Source organism: Bubalus bubalis, chromosome 5, assembly GCF_019923935.1.
Source record: "Bubalus bubalis isolate 160015118507 breed Murrah chromosome 5, NDDB_SH_1, whole genome shotgun sequence".
In the NCBI taxonomy this organism is placed as follows: Eukaryota; Metazoa; Chordata; class Mammalia; order Artiodactyla; family Bovidae; genus Bubalus; species Bubalus bubalis.
Window position 1 is genome coordinate 9,360,091 of NC_059161.1, and position 19,811 is coordinate 9,379,901.

The 19,811-nt window shown below is 47.9% G+C and overlaps 1 protein-coding gene across 4 annotated transcripts in view; it reads right to left on the minus strand.

The window, feature by feature from the left end:
• Positions 1-17,844, minus strand: part of LPGAT1 (lysophosphatidylglycerol acyltransferase 1) — a 157,215-nt gene extending 139,371 nt beyond the window's left edge. Inside the window, exon 1 of one of the 4 annotated variants that reach the window (XM_025285425.3) lies at positions 17,464-17,844. In XM_025285425.3, coding sequence (XP_025141210.3) covers positions 17,464-17,727 — 264 coding nt within the window. In that variant the 5' untranslated portion in view covers positions 17,728-17,844. The remainder of the gene's footprint in view (positions 1-17,463) is intronic. The other 3 variants (XM_025285426.3, XM_025285430.3, XM_025285427.3) reach the window with 3 other exon arrangements.
• Between the last annotated feature and the right edge of the window lie 1,967 nt (positions 17,845-19,811).

The following is a 19,811-nucleotide window of genomic DNA, read 5'->3' on the forward strand; positions in this document are numbered from 1 at the left end:
CTCAGCAGGCAGCTGGTTATCAGCCTGCTGACACCTAAGTGGCACCGGAGCCACCTTGACGAAGCAAAGAGCCAGCTGCCCCACTAAACCTCCTTTGAGGAAATGTTACCCTAAAATTGCCACTCTGGAGCGAACAGAAAGCAGCTGAAGGGCCCCAAGGATGCACTCTGGAGGTATACAAAGCTAAGTTCAAGGGCCTCCCTGGGGGTCCAGTGGCTAAGACTCTGTGCTCCCGATGCAGGGGGCCCGGATTTGATCCCTGGTCAGGGAACTAGATCTCATATGCCCCAACCAGGAGTTCTCACGCTGCAACTGAAGACCCCGCGTGCCACAACTGAGACCTGGTGCGGTCAAGTAAACCAGTGAACAAACAAGCAAACACAAAGTTAAAAGCCTGGCTCTTTTTTTTTTTTTTTTGGCAATTTCGGGATCTTAGTTCCCTGACCAGGGATTGAACCCTTGCCGCTTGCAGTGGAAGCGCAGAATCCTAACCACTGGCCTGAGGAATAATTCCCAGAAGCCTGGCTCCCTATTTAACAAATGGACAAAACACCTGCATTAGTAAGAACTTATTAGTTGTCAATAATATACACTCAAGCTGCTGCTGCTGCTAAGTCGCTTCAGTCATGTCCTGACTCTGTGCGACCCCATAGATGGCAGCCCACCAGGCTCCCCCATCCCGGGATTCTCCAGGCAAGAACACTGGAGTGGGTTGCCATTTCCTTCTCCAATGCATGAATGTGAAAAGTGAAAGTGAAGTCGCTCAGTCGTGTCTGACTCTTCGCAACCCCATGGACTGCAGCCTACCAGGCTCCTCCCTCCATGGGATTTTCCAGGCAAGAGTACTGGAGTGGGGTGCCATTGACTTCTCCGAGACACTGAAGCTAGGATAAGTGAAAAAGGTCAATGTACCATAAAGATATAAGGCTATCTCTTAACACCAGAGGGTGGCAAGGCATCCAGGTCCCAGGAAGACCACACCTGATGAGTGGCTGCCCACCAGGGACCACGCTCTCTGCTGCTCTCTGGGCAACTGCGTTCTCTGTCTGTCTGCCTGTCCGCCCCTCCCCTTCTCTTAACACAGCAGAACATGGTCGCCCACAGTGGCCTTCCTTCCCATCTCACAGCTCCCACTTCATGGAAAGCCTGGACTCTGCGGATACAGTTCCAGATGCCTGGGGGAGGGTTCTGACTCGGCCAAGTCCAGGAGTGCAGTCAAGCTACACAGATGGCTGCTAGGAGCCAGCGCTGGGGCAAGCGGTGAGGGTTCCTGTGAGCTGGGCAGGCTCCCCAGAGGAGATCAGCCTTAGTTCTTCAGGGCCCCTGAACCCTGAAGATAATAGTCATGGCCTCACCTGGTCATCAAACAAATGTGATGAGTTAATACGTGTAAAGAAATGGCCACACAGTATGTCCTTAGTAAATGGAGGTGATTATAATTATCATAATTTTCAATAAAGATAGCATGTGATCTATTTTTAGGAAAATCCAATCCAGGAGGCTGGCATGCAGCTTCTTTCCTCCACCAAAGACGTTCACATTAACACAAAGATGGGGGGCAAGGCCTCTCTTCCTTGGCCTCAGCCCCCATCCCTCTCATTTCTCATATCATAGTCACAGCCTAAAGCTCCCATCCCCACTTCCCCCACAAGCTTTCTAGGCTATTACAAATCAATCATTTACTCTTTGGGCCCTTGCCACTCCCACTGGTAATGGCTGTGTTTAGGAGTGTTAAGTTTATACGGTGATTGTATATCTTTCTTCTTTATTAAACTTTAAAGCTTTAGGTTGAGAGACCAATGTCCTGAATACCGAGGACATTGCCATGCATCTAGCGTTCACTTGGTAATATTTATTGATTCATGATGTTTTCACATCAAAGGCAATATCCATTTATGGACCCATGAAAGGAATCTCAAGAGCTCATGTATTTCAGGCCACTGCCTTCAGGTAAGGTAAGGTTTAAATGTCTGTGTGTTTAATTCCCTCTCCTGTAGGCCTGCTGCTGCTGCTGCTGAGTCGCTTCAGTCGTGTCCGACTCTGTGCGACCCCAGAGACGGCAGCCCACCAGGCTCCCCCTCCCTGGGACTCTCCAGGCAAGAACACTGGAATGGGTTGCCAGCCTATACCCACACAACTCGGGGTTTGGAAAGGGCCTGGTGGGTCTAGTTCATGCACCTTCTCAAAGCAGGATGTGGGCCTCTGGCCTCCACATGGAGAGCTTACCTTAGCCATCCTAGAGGCTCACTCCAGCTCTAACTTTTATAGTCTAGAGAGTTATTCGTATGAAAAATCTCAAATCTACCTCTGTGTCAATTCCAGTCAATGTTCCTAACTCTGTTTATGGGTCGCCAAAGAGTCAGACACGACTTAGCAACTAGACAACAACAAAAGCAGAACTGACGGGTCTGCAACGGGCCTGGGACTTCACCCTTTGCTGCAGTGCTGCAATAAAGCCTCCTTGAGCAAGAAAATAAAAAGAAACAATAAGGGATTAAAAATAACTGCTGTGCATATAGGAAGTCGGGGAAAATTCTGGACAAAAGAGAAGACTAAAAAGCCTAACAGCCACTTCTGAAGAGCCAGGAGCAACAACAGGGGGTTGGGAGCAAAAGCAGGGTACTGCGCCTGCCCCTGCACACAGCACCACAGTGGGGTGGGCAAACCACCTAAGCCACCCCTCCAGTCTGATCCCTGAACACATTCTTACCCTCACCCCATGTAAGGAACCAGTTCACCCAGGCTTGGGGAGCAAGCAAGCAAGGGGACGTGTTGTTTGTTCTTGATCCCTCTGCTGTAGCAGGGACCCTGATAAAGCCTTTCCCGAATTTCTTGTTCAGCCTCTGATCAGTTTCTGTTGATAAAGGAGATCAAGAACCCTGGTCAATAACACCCCTCCCCCATGGCAGCCTTCCTCACACACAGAGTATTGGCCTGGTTCATTCTCTCGTGTCCCCTCTGAGCCTCTTCCCTTCCACCCAGTGTCCTTACATCCATCTTCACCAGAGAAGGTTTACAGACACTTGGTCAGCCCTTTGGCACGTTGATATGCTGTGTTTCTCTTTGCTTCCCTTTCTGGGGGTTCAAAACCCAGTGCATAATCCTCATGTGGTCTGATGGCTGGGGGATTGGGACTAGAACTTTGCTCCAGATTTAGCTATTCTGATTTTTTTAAGACTGTGTGAATCTGAGCTAGGTTTTTCTTCTGGGGGTAGAACCATCACCATGTTGGCTCATATTAATATTGAAATCATCATATTGTTTCAAAAAATGGAAATTACTTTTAAAAAAATAATATACACTCATCATGGAAAATTCAGGGAAACAAACAAGCAAAACAGGAAGGGAATAACAACAATATTGTAACCCTTCCCTTTAAAAGATAACTATTGTTTACATTTGGGGATATATTCTTCTAGACATCACTTTCTATGCATAAACACACACACACAAAGTTTTACAAATACACACACTTAGTTTTACAAAAGTGGGATTGAGTGATAAATTAAAGATGGTTGCTAAGTCTTTGCTATTCTTCTCATTGAAAGGTGGGGTCTATTTCCTCTCCCCTGCTTCTGGGCTGGGCCTGCAGCTGGTTCTAAAGGTTAGAATATAGGGAAGTAACACAAGGTAATTTCCAAGGCTGGGCCTAAAGAGATCTCAGTTTCTGCCTTCATCTCTTGGAAGACTCTTCTTGGGGGCCAACCATCATACCATGAAGCATGGCAGCCCCTTGGGGAACTGAAACTGGTGTCTGAGAACGCACAGTTGGTTTTCAAACCTAGCTGTCATCAGAATCATATGGAGGGCTATTAGAATGGAGATTCATGGGCCCCATTTTCAAAGATTCTATTATGCCAGCAGGTGTCAATGATCAACTATTGAGAATGAGGTCATTTTGGTCCTTCCAGTTATCCCAGAGTCCCAGTCAGTACCAAGGGATAGAATCCACAGGATCATAAAAAGTAATAACTTGTCATTTTAAATCATTAAGTTCGGGGGTAGTTTGTTGCAACAGCAATAGGTAGCTGAAACAATTACATATAATGACACCAAATGGAAACACGGTGTTTCCTGTGTGCTGGGGACAGTCATACATTCTTCATACATGTTAGTTCACAGATCCTTACAATAAACAATCCTATGAAGTAAATACTATGATTACGTATTATTGTCCCTGTTTTACAGATAAGGAAACTGAGACACAGGGAAATAAGACACTTGCTCAGGGCTACACACTGAGTAATTGATGGTGCTGGGATTTGAATACACAGAGTCCATCAGGTTCCAGAGTCTGTGCTCTAAACCACGATATCCCACTGCCTCTCTGCTGCTTCCTATCATTTAACCTTTTCAGTGTCAATAAATATCAATCTACAAAGTCATACTTAAGGAGTCACATGTTGAAATCCTGAGTCGATTATCCAAAGTATTAGCAATCTCTCCTAGTTTTGAAATTCTCTTTATTGGATATATATCCTATTAAAAATTGTCAAGTTGTTGATAAAATGTGTTGAGTAGAACAAAGATTAGTAGGAATCCCCTTGAACCCACCTGAGAGCTCCATCCAGAGGGACATCATTTAGTAATAATTTTAAGTACAGATTATTCTACAATGTGGAATCTACCCAGGGCTCTGTTATCTTAGCCACTGGTCCTCAAGCACAGGCTGGGAGACAGACTACATAGAAATTGGGTAGGCACCTGTTAAAATACAGATTCTTAGGCTTTGCTCCAGCCACTCCAGTAACTGAATCTTTGAAGATGCGGCCCAGGAATCTGCATTCTATTAGCCCTCCATATAATTCTGATGACTGCTAGGTATAGGAAGCACTGATTTAATCTCCATTTCTCCTCATCTGTATTAATAGCTCTGTCAAATCCCACACCGTATTTCATGTACACTAAGCCTATGGGAATTTTCTAGTTGTCCTTTGAGAGGTGTCCTAACTCTGTTCTTACCAGATACAAGATTTTCTCTCTGGACAGTTTTCATTTCTAAAATGAGGACGTTGGATTAATTTTCATAGTGGACGCTGTGGTATACCCACACATCTTTCTTCAAGACTAAGTCACTCCTTCCCTCAACCGTTGGGCCGATTGACAGTTCACAGGTGGCCCAAGACCACATCTCCCCCAGAAGCATAGCCTGTATCCAGCAAGGAGCTGATGAAGAAGTGTGAAGACCCAGTCCCCCCGTCCTCAAGGTGAGCCAGTTCTGAAAAACCATCCCATAGGGTTGACCTGAGACATTTATTACATCTGCATCACAGTTCAATTCATCTGCCATTTCTACTCCCTCCAGTCACCCACTGGGAGAAGGAAATGGCAACCCACTCCAGTATTCTTGCCTAGAGAATCCAGTAGACAGAGGAGCCTGGTGGGCTGCTGTCCATAGAGGCACACAGAGTCGGACATGACTGAGCGACTTCACTTTCACTTTTCACTTTCATGTATTGGAGAAGGAAATGGCAACCCATGCCAGTATTCTTGCCTGGAGAATCTCAGGGACAGAGGAGCCTGGTGGGCTGCTGTCTATGGGGTCACACGGAGTCGGACACGACTGAAGTGACTTAGCAGCAGCAGCAGCCAGTGACCCATAGGTGTGGGTGCCAAGGGCACTCAGCAAACTTCCTGCCTACAACCTCCATCTTGGTCAGTTTCCTGAGGGACTGATTGCCACAATGACCTCCCGTTCCCAATTCAGAATGAAGTGACGGTGCAGACTCAAGACCCTTTCAACCATCCTGGGCTCTCTGTTAAGCTCAAGAAAAGCCTTCTCCTTGTCATACTCCTCCCATTCCTTCTCCATTTATGGAACAAACCTTCACTGTACTCCTACGACATGCCAGGCCCTGAGTTCAGAGACTTGCCCATGTCTCCAGCAATGGACAGAGAGCAAGCACTTAGGAGCTGAATGACTCCTCTGTCTTTTTGCCATTTGTCAACACTGTGCTCTTTCCCAGGCTATAGGACCAGCCCTCTTCCTGCTCTGAACATGACCCAGTGGGCCTTTTTATTGCCCTGATTGTGGTTGGCAGAGCCCTTCTTTGTAGGGGCTTTAGGCTTTCTGACATCATTCTCATGAGTTTATGTCTGTCTTTGAATTCCCCGTCTTAGATTTTGAGTTTATTCTCCCACCTCTAGTAGCCAGGCTGGGCAAGGACCAACATACGTGCTTCATTCATTCAGGACACTAACGCCTATTTTACGCTTACTAGGCTTGCAGTTGCGGAGAAGGCACTGGCACCCCACTCCAGTACTCTTGCCTGGAAAATCCATGGACAGAGGAGCCTGGTGGGCTGCAGTCCATGGGGTCACTAAGAGTCAGACACGACTCAACGACTTCACTTTCACTTTTCACTTTCATGCATTGGAGAAGGAAATGGCAACCCACTCCAGTGTTCTTGCCTGGAGAATCCCAGGGACGGGGGAGCCTGGTGGGCTGCCGTCTATGGGGTCACACAGAGTAGGACACGACTGAAGCGACAGCAGCAGCAGGCTTGCAGTGGAAAATCTAGGGGAAGTGAACTTAAGCCTTTCCAGAAGCGCTGAGGCAGAAGGGATTCGAGTTCAAATTTTCATCCTCAGGCAACATTGGATTGAATCAGCCACATTTACTGTTGCCACCCCTGTCTTGTCAACACCAGCCCCCGAGGCACCCTTCAGCGGCATCCGCACTCCCTTCATGGATTTCCAGCCTCCCACCTTCTGTTCTGCACACTTCCCACTCCCTTCGCTGTCTATCATTTTCATTTTTCACTTGAGTCACAGTCATAGTTTACTTGAGTCATAACGCATCTTTTCCAGGGATCACCATATTTTACTCTTTTTCTCATATCGTATTGCGACATAAAAAGTTTGCCCAATGGACTTTACGAAAACAAAGGGCTTTTTCAGCTCTTTACAATCACATCGTGGCTCAAGGGCTCTTCGGATATAACAATCAAGCCCAAGAACAGAAAGGAATCAAGCCTATCATTCTTAGTGTATAAATGAGGAAACCAAGAAGCAGTGAAGTCAAGCAGCTTTCCAAAGGTCACACAGCAGTAACTGTCAGAACAGGAAAAATGGCACCTTCATTCAGCAAGGAAAGAATCCATGAACATTATATTTTAGGAAGGGCTCTGCCTGTCAGACGTGCTAATTTCTGTATATTACCTAAGACTACTATTCAGTTCAGTCGCTCACTCGTGTCCGACTCTTTGCGACCAGATGAATCGCAGCACGCCAGGCCTCCCTGTCCATCACCAACTCCCGGAGTTCACTCAGACTCACATCCATCGAGTCAGTGATGCCATCCAGCCATCTCATCCTCTTCGTCCCCTTCTCCTTCTGCCCCCAATCCCTCCCAGCATCAGAGTCTTTTCCAATGAGTCAACTCTTTGCATGAGGTGGCCAAAGTACTGGAGTTTCAGCTTTAGCATCATTCCTTCCAAAGAAATCCCAGGGCTGATCTCCTTCAGAATGGACTGGTTGGATCTCCTTGCAGTCCAAGGGACTCTCAAGAGTCTTCTCCAACACCACGGGGTTGGCCAAAAAGCTCATTTGGGTATGGAAAAACCCAAATGAGCTTTTTGGCCAACCCAGTTGCTCAATTACTGACAGAAGTAGACATATCCTTATTAGTTAGGCCTCTTTTACTCCTCCTTAGGGGTCAAGACCAAGCCCTTGGTGCCCCGTTTGACTAGATCAGGACCAGAAGAGTCCAGGTCCCAGTCCACTTGGTTCCAGAATTTACAAGTTGTCTGGCCTTAAAAACACCATTTAACAGCTGTATCCCTGGACTGCTGGGTTCCCAAGTGGCACTCGAGGTAAAGAACCCACCTCCCAATGCAGAAGACCCAGGAGATGCCGGTTTGATCCCTGGGTTGGGAAGATCCCCTGGTGAAGTGGCAACCCACTCCAGTATTCTTGTCTGGAGAATCCCATGGACAGAGGAGCCTGGTGGATGACAGTCCATGGGGTCACAAAGGGTCGGACACAACTGAAGCGACTTAGCCACATGCACATATCCTTGGATGACCACCTTGCCTTGCTCCCACAGTTGTGGGGCTGCTGCTGCATCGCTTCAGTCGTGTCCGACTTTGTGCGACCCCATAGACAGCAGCCCACCAGGCTCCTCCAGTCCCTGGGATTCTCCAGGCAAGAACACTGGAGTGGCTTGCCATTTCCTTCTCCAATGCATGAAAGTGAAAGGTGAAAGTGAAGTCCCTCAGTCGTGTCTGACTCTTAGCAATCCCATGGACTGCAGCCTACCAGGCTCCTCCATCCATGGGATTTTCCAGGCAAGAGTACTAGAGTGGGGTGCCATTGTCTTCTCCAGTTGTGGGGCATCAGGCAAGATAAAGGGACAGGGAGCCCTTTGCCCCAGGAGGAGCTGTTCTCTTTCCTGCTCACTGGAATCCTCCACAGAGCTCAAAATTGAGGTGGGGGTTCGCAGGGGGAAGAGATGGGGGGGTGGAGGGGAGCAGGGGCGAATGAGGGTGGGACCTGGTTTCTGGAAAGCTGTTTTTTTTTTTATAAGCTGCTCAGGTGATTCTGATATACAGTCAAGTGGGGAAGCCACTGACAAAGTATAAAAGACAAGTAGAAGAGGGAAAATCAATTCCACTGTTAGCTAATAAGATGTCTTAGATTATCTGCACATTTTAAATTCTGTTTAGAGTTGATTAGGCTTCCCTGGTGACTCAGATGGTAAAGAATCTCCCTGCAATGCAGGAGACCTGGGTTTTATCTTTGGGTCAGGAAGATCCCCTGGAGAAGTGAATGGCAACCCACTCCAGTATTCTTGTCTGGGAAACCCCATAGATAGAGGATCCTGGTGGGCTACAGTCCATGGGGTTGCAAAGAATCAGACATGATTTAGCCATTAAATAACAACAACACACATTCTTGAGGTGATTTTGTAGAGTCATTAAAAAGGGGAAGTGTTAATCATGCCTGGTAAGGAGGAGAAAAGATACAGCGAATATGAAATGAATGGGCTTCCCAGGTGTCACAGCGGTAAAGAATCCATCTGCCAGTGAAAGAGATGCAGGAGACTTGGGTTTGATTTCTGCATTGGGAACTTTCCCTGGAGGAGGAAATGGCAACCCACTCCCGTATTCTTGCCTGGAAAATTCCATGGACAGAGGCGCCCATGGCTACAGTCCATGGGTTGCAAAGATTCAGACACGACTGAGTAACTAACAGAGTTGATAACTAATTGCCTGCCTTTTTCAGGTTATTCAAAACCCTAATCTCAGGTCCCTTTCCTCCTAGAAAAGATGTCTATTACTTCAGAGACATTCCTCTTACCTTGCAGTCTACACACACACACACACACACACACACACACACACACACCATGACTCATCTCCACCAGCCTCCATTCTGAAGTCAGATTCTAAGTCATGTCTTTTATCCTTTGATCTCTGAGTAATCACTCTGGACCCAGTCTGTTCTTTCAGGTCCAGGAAAGCAATCTGATTAGGTTCTGGAAAATGGTCTCACAGTAGCTCCAATCTCCACAGCGTGCTCTGTAAACCAGGCCCCTGATGTACTGCTTGGGAGAGGACGAGAGTCCTAGTTCTCCTTTTTAAGTAATTCTGTGGCCTTGAGCAAACCGCTCAATCTCTTAGGTCTCTGAGTTGATTGTTATTATCTGCTCATAACCTTTTACAAGCTAATATTTCCCTCCTTGTACAAGTGGAGAGTAAGCAGAAACTTGCCGCAGTGGCCTTCACATTAAAGGAAATGGGTAGGAATGAGAAGCATAGATGTGAAGAGCATTTCATTCAGTCCCTGAGACGCCAAGGTTACTCCTGTCTGCCCAGCACCTGCTTCCTCTCTCGTGGGGGCCGAGCTGCCTTCCTTGGGGGACCTGCTTCTTTCCCCCTCCATACACTAATCAGAGCACCCTGGCCCATTCCTCCGGGGCCCCAGGGGTGGACATGTGACCCCAGCGTAACCATAACAAGAGCCTACTCATCCAGCCACAGCAGTTGGTATGGGGATTCATCTAATGACCAATCTAAAACAAAGCAACCAATGAACAAAAAAGCCAGGGATTTTTCCAAATAAAGCTGGTGGGGTAACTCTCTCCTTTCTTGTCAACCTGCTGTATAACTGCAACACCAGAGCTACCGCATGAGAAGGCTGAGAGGGTGAGGCCACCGTGCAGAGAGGTGAGGCTGTGAGAGACAGACATGGAAACAAGGAAAGAGAGCCTGGGGTCAAGTTCCCTCTGATTGTCCTGGCCATTTTCCTTTGCATTCTTTGAGCTATCCCGAGCTTTCCACCCCTCTCCAAAGCCTCAAGATTTCTTTTTTCACTTAAGACAGCTTGTTTTAGAGTTTCTGTCACTTGCAACCCAGAGTCTTAATGAACAGAAGTATTCTGTCAGCTTCCTTCTCTACATTACCTTGTTTGTTTTTTTAAAAGATTTTTTGATATGGACCATTTTTAAAGTCTTTCTTGAATTTGTTACAATACTGCCTCTGTTTTACATTCTGTTTTTTCGGCTGAGAAGCATATGGAATCTTAGTTTCCTGACCAGGGGTTGAACCCCCAACCCCCTGCATTGGAAGGCAAAGTCTTAACCACTGGATGGCCAGGCAAGTCCCAACATATGCTTTTTTGAAACTTCAAAAATGTGAGGCTCTGTGTATCTGTGAGCTGAGTGTGTTCCTGTCTTTTCTAGACCAGAGTCGGAAGCTTCAGTGGTGACCTTGGATACACCGGGGACTGTATTTCCCAGCATCCCCTTGCCTGTTTGATTCTAGAGAGAGTTGGCCAAAAGCGAGGTTGTGTGAGCTGCGGGAGGCAGCTGTGAAGCAGTAGCCACTACACTCCCAAGGCCACTGGTGGCTGGAGCTCATGAGGGGGCACAGGTGCAGCCAGGCTCAGGTGTGTCCCTGCCCTTCCCCACTCCTCTGTGACCCCCACCACACACCATGAGATGCTTCGTCGCCAACTCACAGAGGTGGTAACTACAAAGAGCCAACATCCTCCAAAGATTCTGCACCAGCCCCTTGGTGGCCCCAGGCCAGCAGCCAGACTCGCCTTGTTCTTTCTCGTGAGCTCTGCTTTGCTCACACACACCAGGGCTGGTGAATGACTGTTCGGTGATTCTCCGCTCAGATCTTTCCTTATCCAATTCCTCCCACAACTGTGTCTGATCTGACTGTTATAGTAAATTCCTTATTCCATAATACTCATAGTGGTTCTGCTTCCATAACTTAACCCTGACTAAGACAAATGTCGCCGGGTGAACCGTAGGAAGCTTCCTGCCTCCTTTGTTTCACACCCACACTCAGTCCTCCTATCTCCACTGTGCTGCTCCCCGCTGGCCACTCATCTTTCCCCACCTCCATGTGTTCATGGGAAAATCTGATCCTAGTCCTGCTCATCTTACTGCTGTGTTCTTTGCTGTCTCAAGCTACTCTGGCCTCTGGCTTCCGCCTGCTTCACTTTTACATGATTTCCTACTCTCCAGTCCAATCACAAGACTGTCTGGCAGGCAGCCTAGAGATTTGACACGGACTGGCACCTGTGAAGGCGAATGTTGGGACATGCTGCCCAGAGCCTCTCACTCCTGATTTCCATTTAGGAAATGTCATTAGAGAAGGAAATATATACTCTCCAAGATGACTTATTGGGCACTGTGTGTTGCTTACAGTAGAGGCCAAAGAAACATCTTAAAAATGAATTAACAGCAAAACTATATGATACAAGAATTGTCAAGGAATATTTTAAAAATCAACATGGTATGCTGTTGACTCATTGGGCACTGCATGTATGGGCTTGAAATTTCCACTGGGACAGGCTTAAGATCTCTGCCAGCTCGTGATAATGGTTCACAAGCTAGAGCTATTCATCTCAGCCTGGCCATTGCTCAATGTGTGACCTTGGCTGAGTCAGCTGGTGTCTCTAGGACCAGTCTAGGCTGGTCTGTATGGATTAGTGAAGTACACAGAGAAAGATTTAAAAATCATGGTATCTTGGGCTTGGAAGCACTCTTACTCTTTTCATTCAGATGATTTTGAGGCTTTCTTTTCTGAGAAAATGAAGCTATCATTGCTTCCTAACTTCATTCTCTTTACCTGAACAGTTTCTTTAGTCATACTTTCTCTTCCCTTTTCATTTTAGAAAAATAAATACAGTTTTTGGGGGGTTAAACGTCCCACTTACAATCTTGATTCCCTCTTCTGTTGTGGGCTTAAGACTCTTGCCTCCTTAATTATCCTCTTCTTATCTTGCATCTTCCTCATTTCTGTTCTACCCACTCAATCCACTGAGAGGTCAAAGTTAAAAACACAAAAAGCAACAAAAATCCATTTCATTAGTCCTTCAAGCTCTCCTTCCACCGCTCGTCAAATGCGTGGAAACAGTAATAAATGCTGCTGCCTTCAGCGTGTGCTCAGTTGCTTCAGTCGTGATTTGACTCTGCCTTCGTTACCTCATCCTTAAATTCTTACAATTCTAATTTTGCCCTGGACTGTTTGTTGTGAGTAAGGTACTTCTAGGACTCCAACCTCTCATCCGGTGTTCTAGGCAAGGCAGTTGAGCCATGCTTCCTTCCTAAAGTGATATTACCAGTTTTCCAGAAGGACTAACTTGCAGTCGTCTGCCTGCTCTATGCTTTGCTGTGGTGCCGTATGCTCTAGCGACTTGCAGCCTGGCTTTGACCTCTGTATCAGTCTATGTCTTCAGGATTTTAGGGATATATGAATTCTTCAAGGTCCTTTTCCTTGTCCTAAGTGATTCTTTAAATATCCCTATTTCTCCTAATACTGTTGCTTTGTAAGAACTGAAAGAGAGCCTTGGAAATTAGACTACAGGTTTACGCAGGATGCTTATTGGGCTGTACAATATTCAGTACGATTGTTGCACACTTCATATTCTCGATGCTGTCTTTTTTGCTCATAATGACAGTATACTTTTCCGGTTCTCCTGTTCTTCTCTAACCACTGTTTCTTTAGTCGTTGGTTTTTTTCCTACCACCCCTTGTAGGTGTTCTTTGATGGTTCTTGGCTTTCTTTTTGGCCTCTCATATGGCATTGGCTTTCCAGTGGCACAGTGGTAAAGAATCCACCTGTCCATGCAGGAGATGCAAGACATGCGGGTTTGATCCCTGGGTTGGGAAGATCCCCTGGAGGAGGAAATGGCAACCCACTTCAGTATTCTTGCCTGGAAAATTCCACAGAGAGTGGAGCCTAGAGGGCTACAATCCATGGTATTGCAAAGAGTCAAATATGACTGAGTGACGAGCGTGTGCACACACACACACATATCAGGCTTGGAAGCAACGTGAGGAGTCAACCCTAATTCAGGCAACTGACCCTTGCTTGTCTCCATCAACCCACTGACTTTACTTGGCCCCTCCCTCCGCGGGGCCCTGTGCTGTGTACCGCTTGTCCCATCACTGCAGCCTGAAGCTGGGAGTGGTGACTCAGGCCTCTGTTGGGACTCTGCCAAGAGCTGGGACAAGTGTCTAACAATATGATTTTCTCCAGACTTGCTGCTGCTGCTGCTGCTAAGTCACTTCAGTCGTGTCCGACTCTGTGCGACCCCATAGACGGCAGCCCACCAGGCTCCCCCGTCCCTGGGATCCTCCAGGCAAGAACACTGGAGTGGGTTGCCATTTCCTTCTCCAATGCATGAAAGTGAAAAGTGAAAGTGAAGTCGCTCAGTCGTGTCTGACTCCTAGCGATCCCATGGACTGCAGCCTTCCAGGCTCCTCCGTCCATGGGATTTTCCAGACAAGAGTACCAGAGTGGGGTGCCAAACAGAGTTAGGCACCCTAAATTGTTTCGAATTATGATGTGTCTTTTGGTGTTTTTTAAAAATGGAATTTCATTTATTCATTCTTTTGTTTCATTTTTGGGTCACACCTTACAAAACAGCATGTGAAATCTTAGTTCCCTGATCAAGGATCAAACCTGCGCCTCCTGCATTGGACAGGCAGAGTCTAAACAACTGGACTTCCAGGGAAGTCCCCGGCACACTAAATTTTTAAAAGGACACTGCTGCCCAGTTTGACAAAAGACATGGATAGTGGGGACGATTGAGAGAACTGGGGACTTGCAAGAGGAAGGATATATTGCAAACAACTATCCATCAAGCCGGTACTGGGCATCTGCTACGTGCTCCATACTGTCTCTGTGTTGACATTTAATCCTCACAGCAACTCTGTGAGGTCGTTGTATTTTCTCCAATTTACAAATGAAGGAATTGAGACCCAGTAATCTCCAGGAATGAGCCTTGAGTTGCACAACGAGTAAGTGGCAGACTGGGGATGCCAGACACTGTGGGGCACACTCTGACCTCTGCTCTTTTTCTATGTATAATCCTATACCTCTCTACCCGTCTCTCAGTCATGCTTGATTAAGTGGCTTTTCTAATTTCCTAGTCAGAAGAACACTGGCCCCTGGTGGTCCAGTGGCTAAGACTCTGCACTCCCAATGCAGGGGGCCCAGGTTCAGTCCCTGGTCAGGGAACTAGATTCCACACGCTGCAACAAAGAGTTCACGTGCTGCAGTGAAGATCTGCAGGCCACAACTAAGACCCAAGGCAGTCAAATAAAAATAATTTTAAAAAATTTTTTAAAGAATTGACAGTATTATTTTCTTTAAAAAGGAAGGAAATTGGAAGCCAACACATCATATTTTATCACCTATTATCCCATATCATGTGTCATGTCATGTCACATCACATCAGTGTTTGGTTAGGTGAATTTATGATTAAACAATGAAGGTTTCTTTCAGTCACACAGATTTAGTTATTCTCACCTCTTCCTTTTGTTGTCCACATACATTTCCCAGGTATATAACTCCTCTGGGTATTTGAGCTGGTTGGATTTTGCCAGGCCATTAAAATCAAGGGCAGGTGTCCTAACCAGGTAAATCAGGTAAGCAGAGGTCTTCACTTGAAGTTGCTTTGACAAGGATTTTTTGGTTTTTCTACACATCACACCTGTCCTACATTGGTCTTCAGAACCTCCTGGAGTACCATGGGCTAAATCGGAAAACGACCTGCCCTGGTTGGTTAGTAGCAAAGCCTGCCCCAGAGGCTAAGTTCCTGGATGCCCACTCCCATGTTTAAATGCTTCTTTCATGTATATACAGGATGCATCTTTATCCATGCCTAGTGCTGACTTCCAGAGCAGGGTTGGGGGCTTCACCCACCCTCTCTTCACCTCCACCAGCACCCCATGCCTGCACACATTCACCTCCTTCTTTCTCAGGAATAGCTGAGGTTTTCCCAGTTCAGTTAAAGTCTTGTGCAAACACAGCAAGCAGGTTCCCACGCCCACCCCTTTCAACCATCAGGGACCCTCTGACCTTTCTGAGTGGAAGCCCTGGAGCCACCAGCCCAGGGGCCTATCTCTTCCAGGAGCCATCATCTGTGTGTGTGTGTGTTTTGTTTTGTTTTGGTAGATTCTCCCTTCCTACTGTCAGAGCCATGTTTAAGCATAAGTTTTCCACTCCAGAATGACCAGCTTGCTAAGGTGAGTTTGTTCTTCATAGACACAGGGTGTCTGGCTGTTTTGCCAAAGTTGCCGACCAGAGGCAGCAACAGTGCATCCAGGTGTGACCCAGATGACTTTTCTGCTGTACAGATTGTAGAAGCAAAGGTGGTGATGACGTTTCCATTGCCTGGAGACCTGGCCTCATCCTGCTGCTGCTGCTGCTGCTGCTAAGTTGCTTCAGTCGTGTCTGACTCTGTGCGACCCCATAGAGCCCACCAGGGTCCCCCGTCCCTGGGATTCTTCAGGCAAGAACACTGGAGTGGCTTGCCATTTCCTTCTCCAATGCATGAAAGTGAAAAGTGAAAGTGAAGTCGCTCAATTGTGTCCAACTCTTAGCGACCCCATGGACTGCAGCCCACCAGGCTCCTCCATCCATGGGATTTTCCAGGCAAGAGTACTGGAGTGGGGTGCCATTGCCTTCTCTGGTCCTCATCCTACAGATAAAAAGTGAACTGAGCTATGCTCAGGCCAAGTCTTCACTTCTTATGCCAGGGGTGTGGAAGTTAACAGCCACTTCTCCCCGGAAGCCACAAATAGGCTGGGCTCCGTCCAGCAGGGAAATTTCACCCAAATGAGAACACCCGAGGGACACAACCGGCCGCCAACCGTGACCAAATGAACTCTCCTGCGGGAGCCTGGCATACGCTCCCCTCCCACAGGGCTTGTTGATTGCTCAGGCTTTTTACAATCCTCAAGCCCTGTTCCAAGGAGCTTTTGTGGTTTAAATCAATGTGCTTCTGGGAATAAGTGCCCTTATTATTCCTTGCCGTGCTCTTCTACCACTGTGACATAATACCCTTTGTGCTGCTAAACAGTAACAGTCCTTCCAGGAACCTCTAAAAGCTTTCTAATTAGGACCCACAACCACACAACAGACAGAAACTGAAGACCAGAGATAGTGACGATAAAGCTTCGCCTTGGTCACAGAGGAGCCCAGCCCAGGTCTGACAGCTCCTTGGAGGCTGTAGGGTCTAGATGAGGCCACTAGTCTAGGAAGGGCATCCCTGTGACGGTGGCTGCAGAATTCTTAGGCTGCCAGAGTGCTGCATCCTTTGCAGTATCGCTTAGAGTCACCTAAGCAGCTGAGTGATTCAGTTGAGGACCAGAAATGTCCAGCACTGGTTTTGCTTGAATTTATGATTAGTTCTCAGTGGCTAGGCTCCTAGGACCAGAAGCTATAGTTAGGCTATGTCATTAGAAACTGAATTCTGCATTAAGTAATTCAGCTTGGTTGACTGCCGACTGTGTGCTGGGCACCATGCTGGACAGCAGGCATGCGAAGATAAACTCCCAGTCCTCCTGCTAGTTGTTCACAGTCTAGACAGAAGAGAGGACAGCTATGTAAGCAGGGAGGTATATATAAGTAAGCAGAGAGTAGCCCAGAAGAAGGCTAGGGTAGCGCCCAGCCCTGTGGGACTTTCCAAGCTTCTTGGAAAGGAACACTTTCGAGCCGGGTAAGTCTTCAGAGGTGGACTGAGCTTGCTAAGCAGAACCAAGGGGAAAACAGCATCACACACTGAGTGCCAAGTGCTGACAAGGGCCTGGAGGTGTGAAATGCCTCGGGGTTCAGGGAATAGTAAGAAGGTCAACAGCAGCAGCCATGGTTATCTCACTGTTCTTTCTCCCTTCTATTTTTATAGCCGAAATGCTATCCCTTTTTATTCTCAGTATCTCATTTTGGATGTTAAAAAACGGAACGTTGGGTTGTTTTGTTTTGTCTTGGCATATTGCTTTAACCCTCCACTTCTCCTTAGGGCACTACAGATCCCTCTGAACACTGGGCAATGTTCAGAGAAAGAAAAGTACAAAGATGAGTATTTCACTGCATTATGAGAATGTAAGGGCAGCTCAGGGAACCTTGGGCAGGAACTCAGCTGGGCTGTTCTTTTTTATTGTCGGTACTTACAGCAAAAAAAACATAGTCTTGGATGACCCCCAAGGTTACTTACCACAGGTCCAGCCATCTGAAGGGAGTCTGTGGTCCAGAGCCCACAGGGTAGAAGCTGTAGATGAAAGCAGATGGGGGCAGGAGGCCACAGGAAAACACGAGCTGGCAGAAACCTCACAGGTGACCCGCAGAGGAGTGACGGCACCGGCGCGGGACTTGGCAAGACAGGTCTGCCCGCCGCTGGCTCCGGAGCCAGGCTGGATCGGAGCAGTGAGAACCCACGGCCGCCTCCGTGTCCTCTCCTGGTCTGTGTCTTCCGCGGCATCTTCCGTTGCCCCCTCCGCCCCCAGGGTCTTTCTTTCAGGCAGCGCTTTACACACGAGCTCAGTCTATTGGGACAATGCGGTGGACCGCTCAAGTCTCACCTCGGTGGCACCTCAGCACCTTGACCCTGTGTACGGGCAAGGATCAAGCCAACACACGTGACCACCACCGACCAAAGCTTCCTTAGAGCCAGGATACTCCCTCTGCAGTGCTTTGCATATAAGGGGTACTCAGTCAGACCTGCAAAGAGGAAGGCAGAGGGAGAGAAAGGGAAGGAGTGAAGAAGGTGGACAGGGAAGGAGTTGGCTGGCAACGGTGAAACCCAAATCCCCCAGAGCAACAACACATTCCAAATTCTGATCAACAGAAGGCTGGTGCTGGAGGAGAGTGGAGGTGTCTAAAGACAGATGAATGGTCCTTTTATTTTTTTTTTCTGTTTTCTTTCTAGTGAGTCTAGGCTCTGGTTCCATACCCCTGCCTCAGATCAGAGCCTGAGCTGCACTCCAAGCCCTCACCAGGCCCCTGCAACGCCAGTGGGTTGTGCTCCTACCTTGACACTGCGCTTGCCTACATGCCTTGTCTCTGGGGTGAACACTGAGTCAGCAGGCAGAGTAGTCAGGATTGCCCCATGCAGGGATGTGAACCAGGGCTGGAGGCCGGAGGGTAGTCAAGAGGGGTGGGACTGTGAAGGGAGCCGTCATCCTCATCAATAGGGCACGGTCACATTGGCCCCTATCTGTCCACCTTTATGCCGGCCCCGAGGGCCAGGCAGCCTAACTGCTCCCCACAAGGCTGAACACGATACAGGACACGGGGGAGATCTGTGCCTGGCTGGAGAGCCAGCACACTCAGGGATGGACAGGGGTGTCAGTGATGCAGAAGGGTATTCAGGTGGTGGGAAAGTATGAACAGTCATGATGGTGAGAGTGTGCAAACCGAGCTCGTGGGAGGCCCAGGAAGCTAATTTTATTACAGGCCAGGATATACATGGAAGTATGGCAAGAGGTGAGGCCTGGCTGCCTGGCTGGGGTCTCACCATGGAGAGTCTTCTCAGATATATTGAGGGGCTTCCCTGGTGGCTCAGTGGTAAAAAATCTGCCTGCTAAGAAAAAGATGTGGGTTCGATCCCAGGGTGGAGAAGATCCCCTGGAGAAGGAAAATGGCAACCCACTCCAGAATTCTTGCCTGGAGAATTCCATGGACAGAGGAGCCTGGTGGGCCACAGTCCATGGGTTTGCAAGAGTCGGACACAACCTAGAGACTGAGCACAAAGCCTGAGGAATCTGGGCTATTTAGGGAAGCCAATGGGAATAAAGATTTTGGAGCAGATGGGTGAACTGGGAAGCAGTGGGAAGTAAGGATGACTCAGAGGAGGCAGACCCTAGCAGCAGGAAAAACAGGAAGTGAAAGTGATATTCCAGGAAGATTCAAGGAGGCTGTGAACTAGGACAATGGTAATGGAAACAGGAGGGAGGGAACACCGTGAAGCATAGTCTCCCATCTTCTCTTCCCTCCTAGACACACATCTCACACGAACACACAGAGACACACTTAGGAGGTGAGAGAAAACAACCTCTTTACCATCCCTCTCCTCTCCGCTGTCAAGCCCGCCCCGTCCCCATCCTCTCCCCCAACTTCCTCCCACTTCTCCTGTTCTGTTCCCTTGATCCCATGCTGGACAGGGGCCAGAGGCATTTGCTCAAAGAACAGAAAGAGTCATGAGAGGGTTATTTATATCTGCAGCCACGCCTGAGCCCTCTGTCCGGAGGGCATGTGCTGGTGGGGAGTTGGGCCACACCTCAGGTCCCCCAGGCAGAACCTTCACAACCCCCCGGGAATCTGCCACTTGTAAGAGATCCCGCTGATGGAGTGGGACCATCACCCTGCCTCCAGTGAGGCTGTTGGCTGGACAGGATAGTCCAAATGCTTTCTTTAGTATTTATTTTCACAGTTCATCAAGTTCTTCTTTATACCCAACCTAAACATCTTCCTGCTATTTTATCCATAAATCTCCTAGCTTCATGTTGCATGTTTGTGGGTGATGATAAACTCTCGAAAACCTTGTGAGTAGGGAAGTCTGGGTCG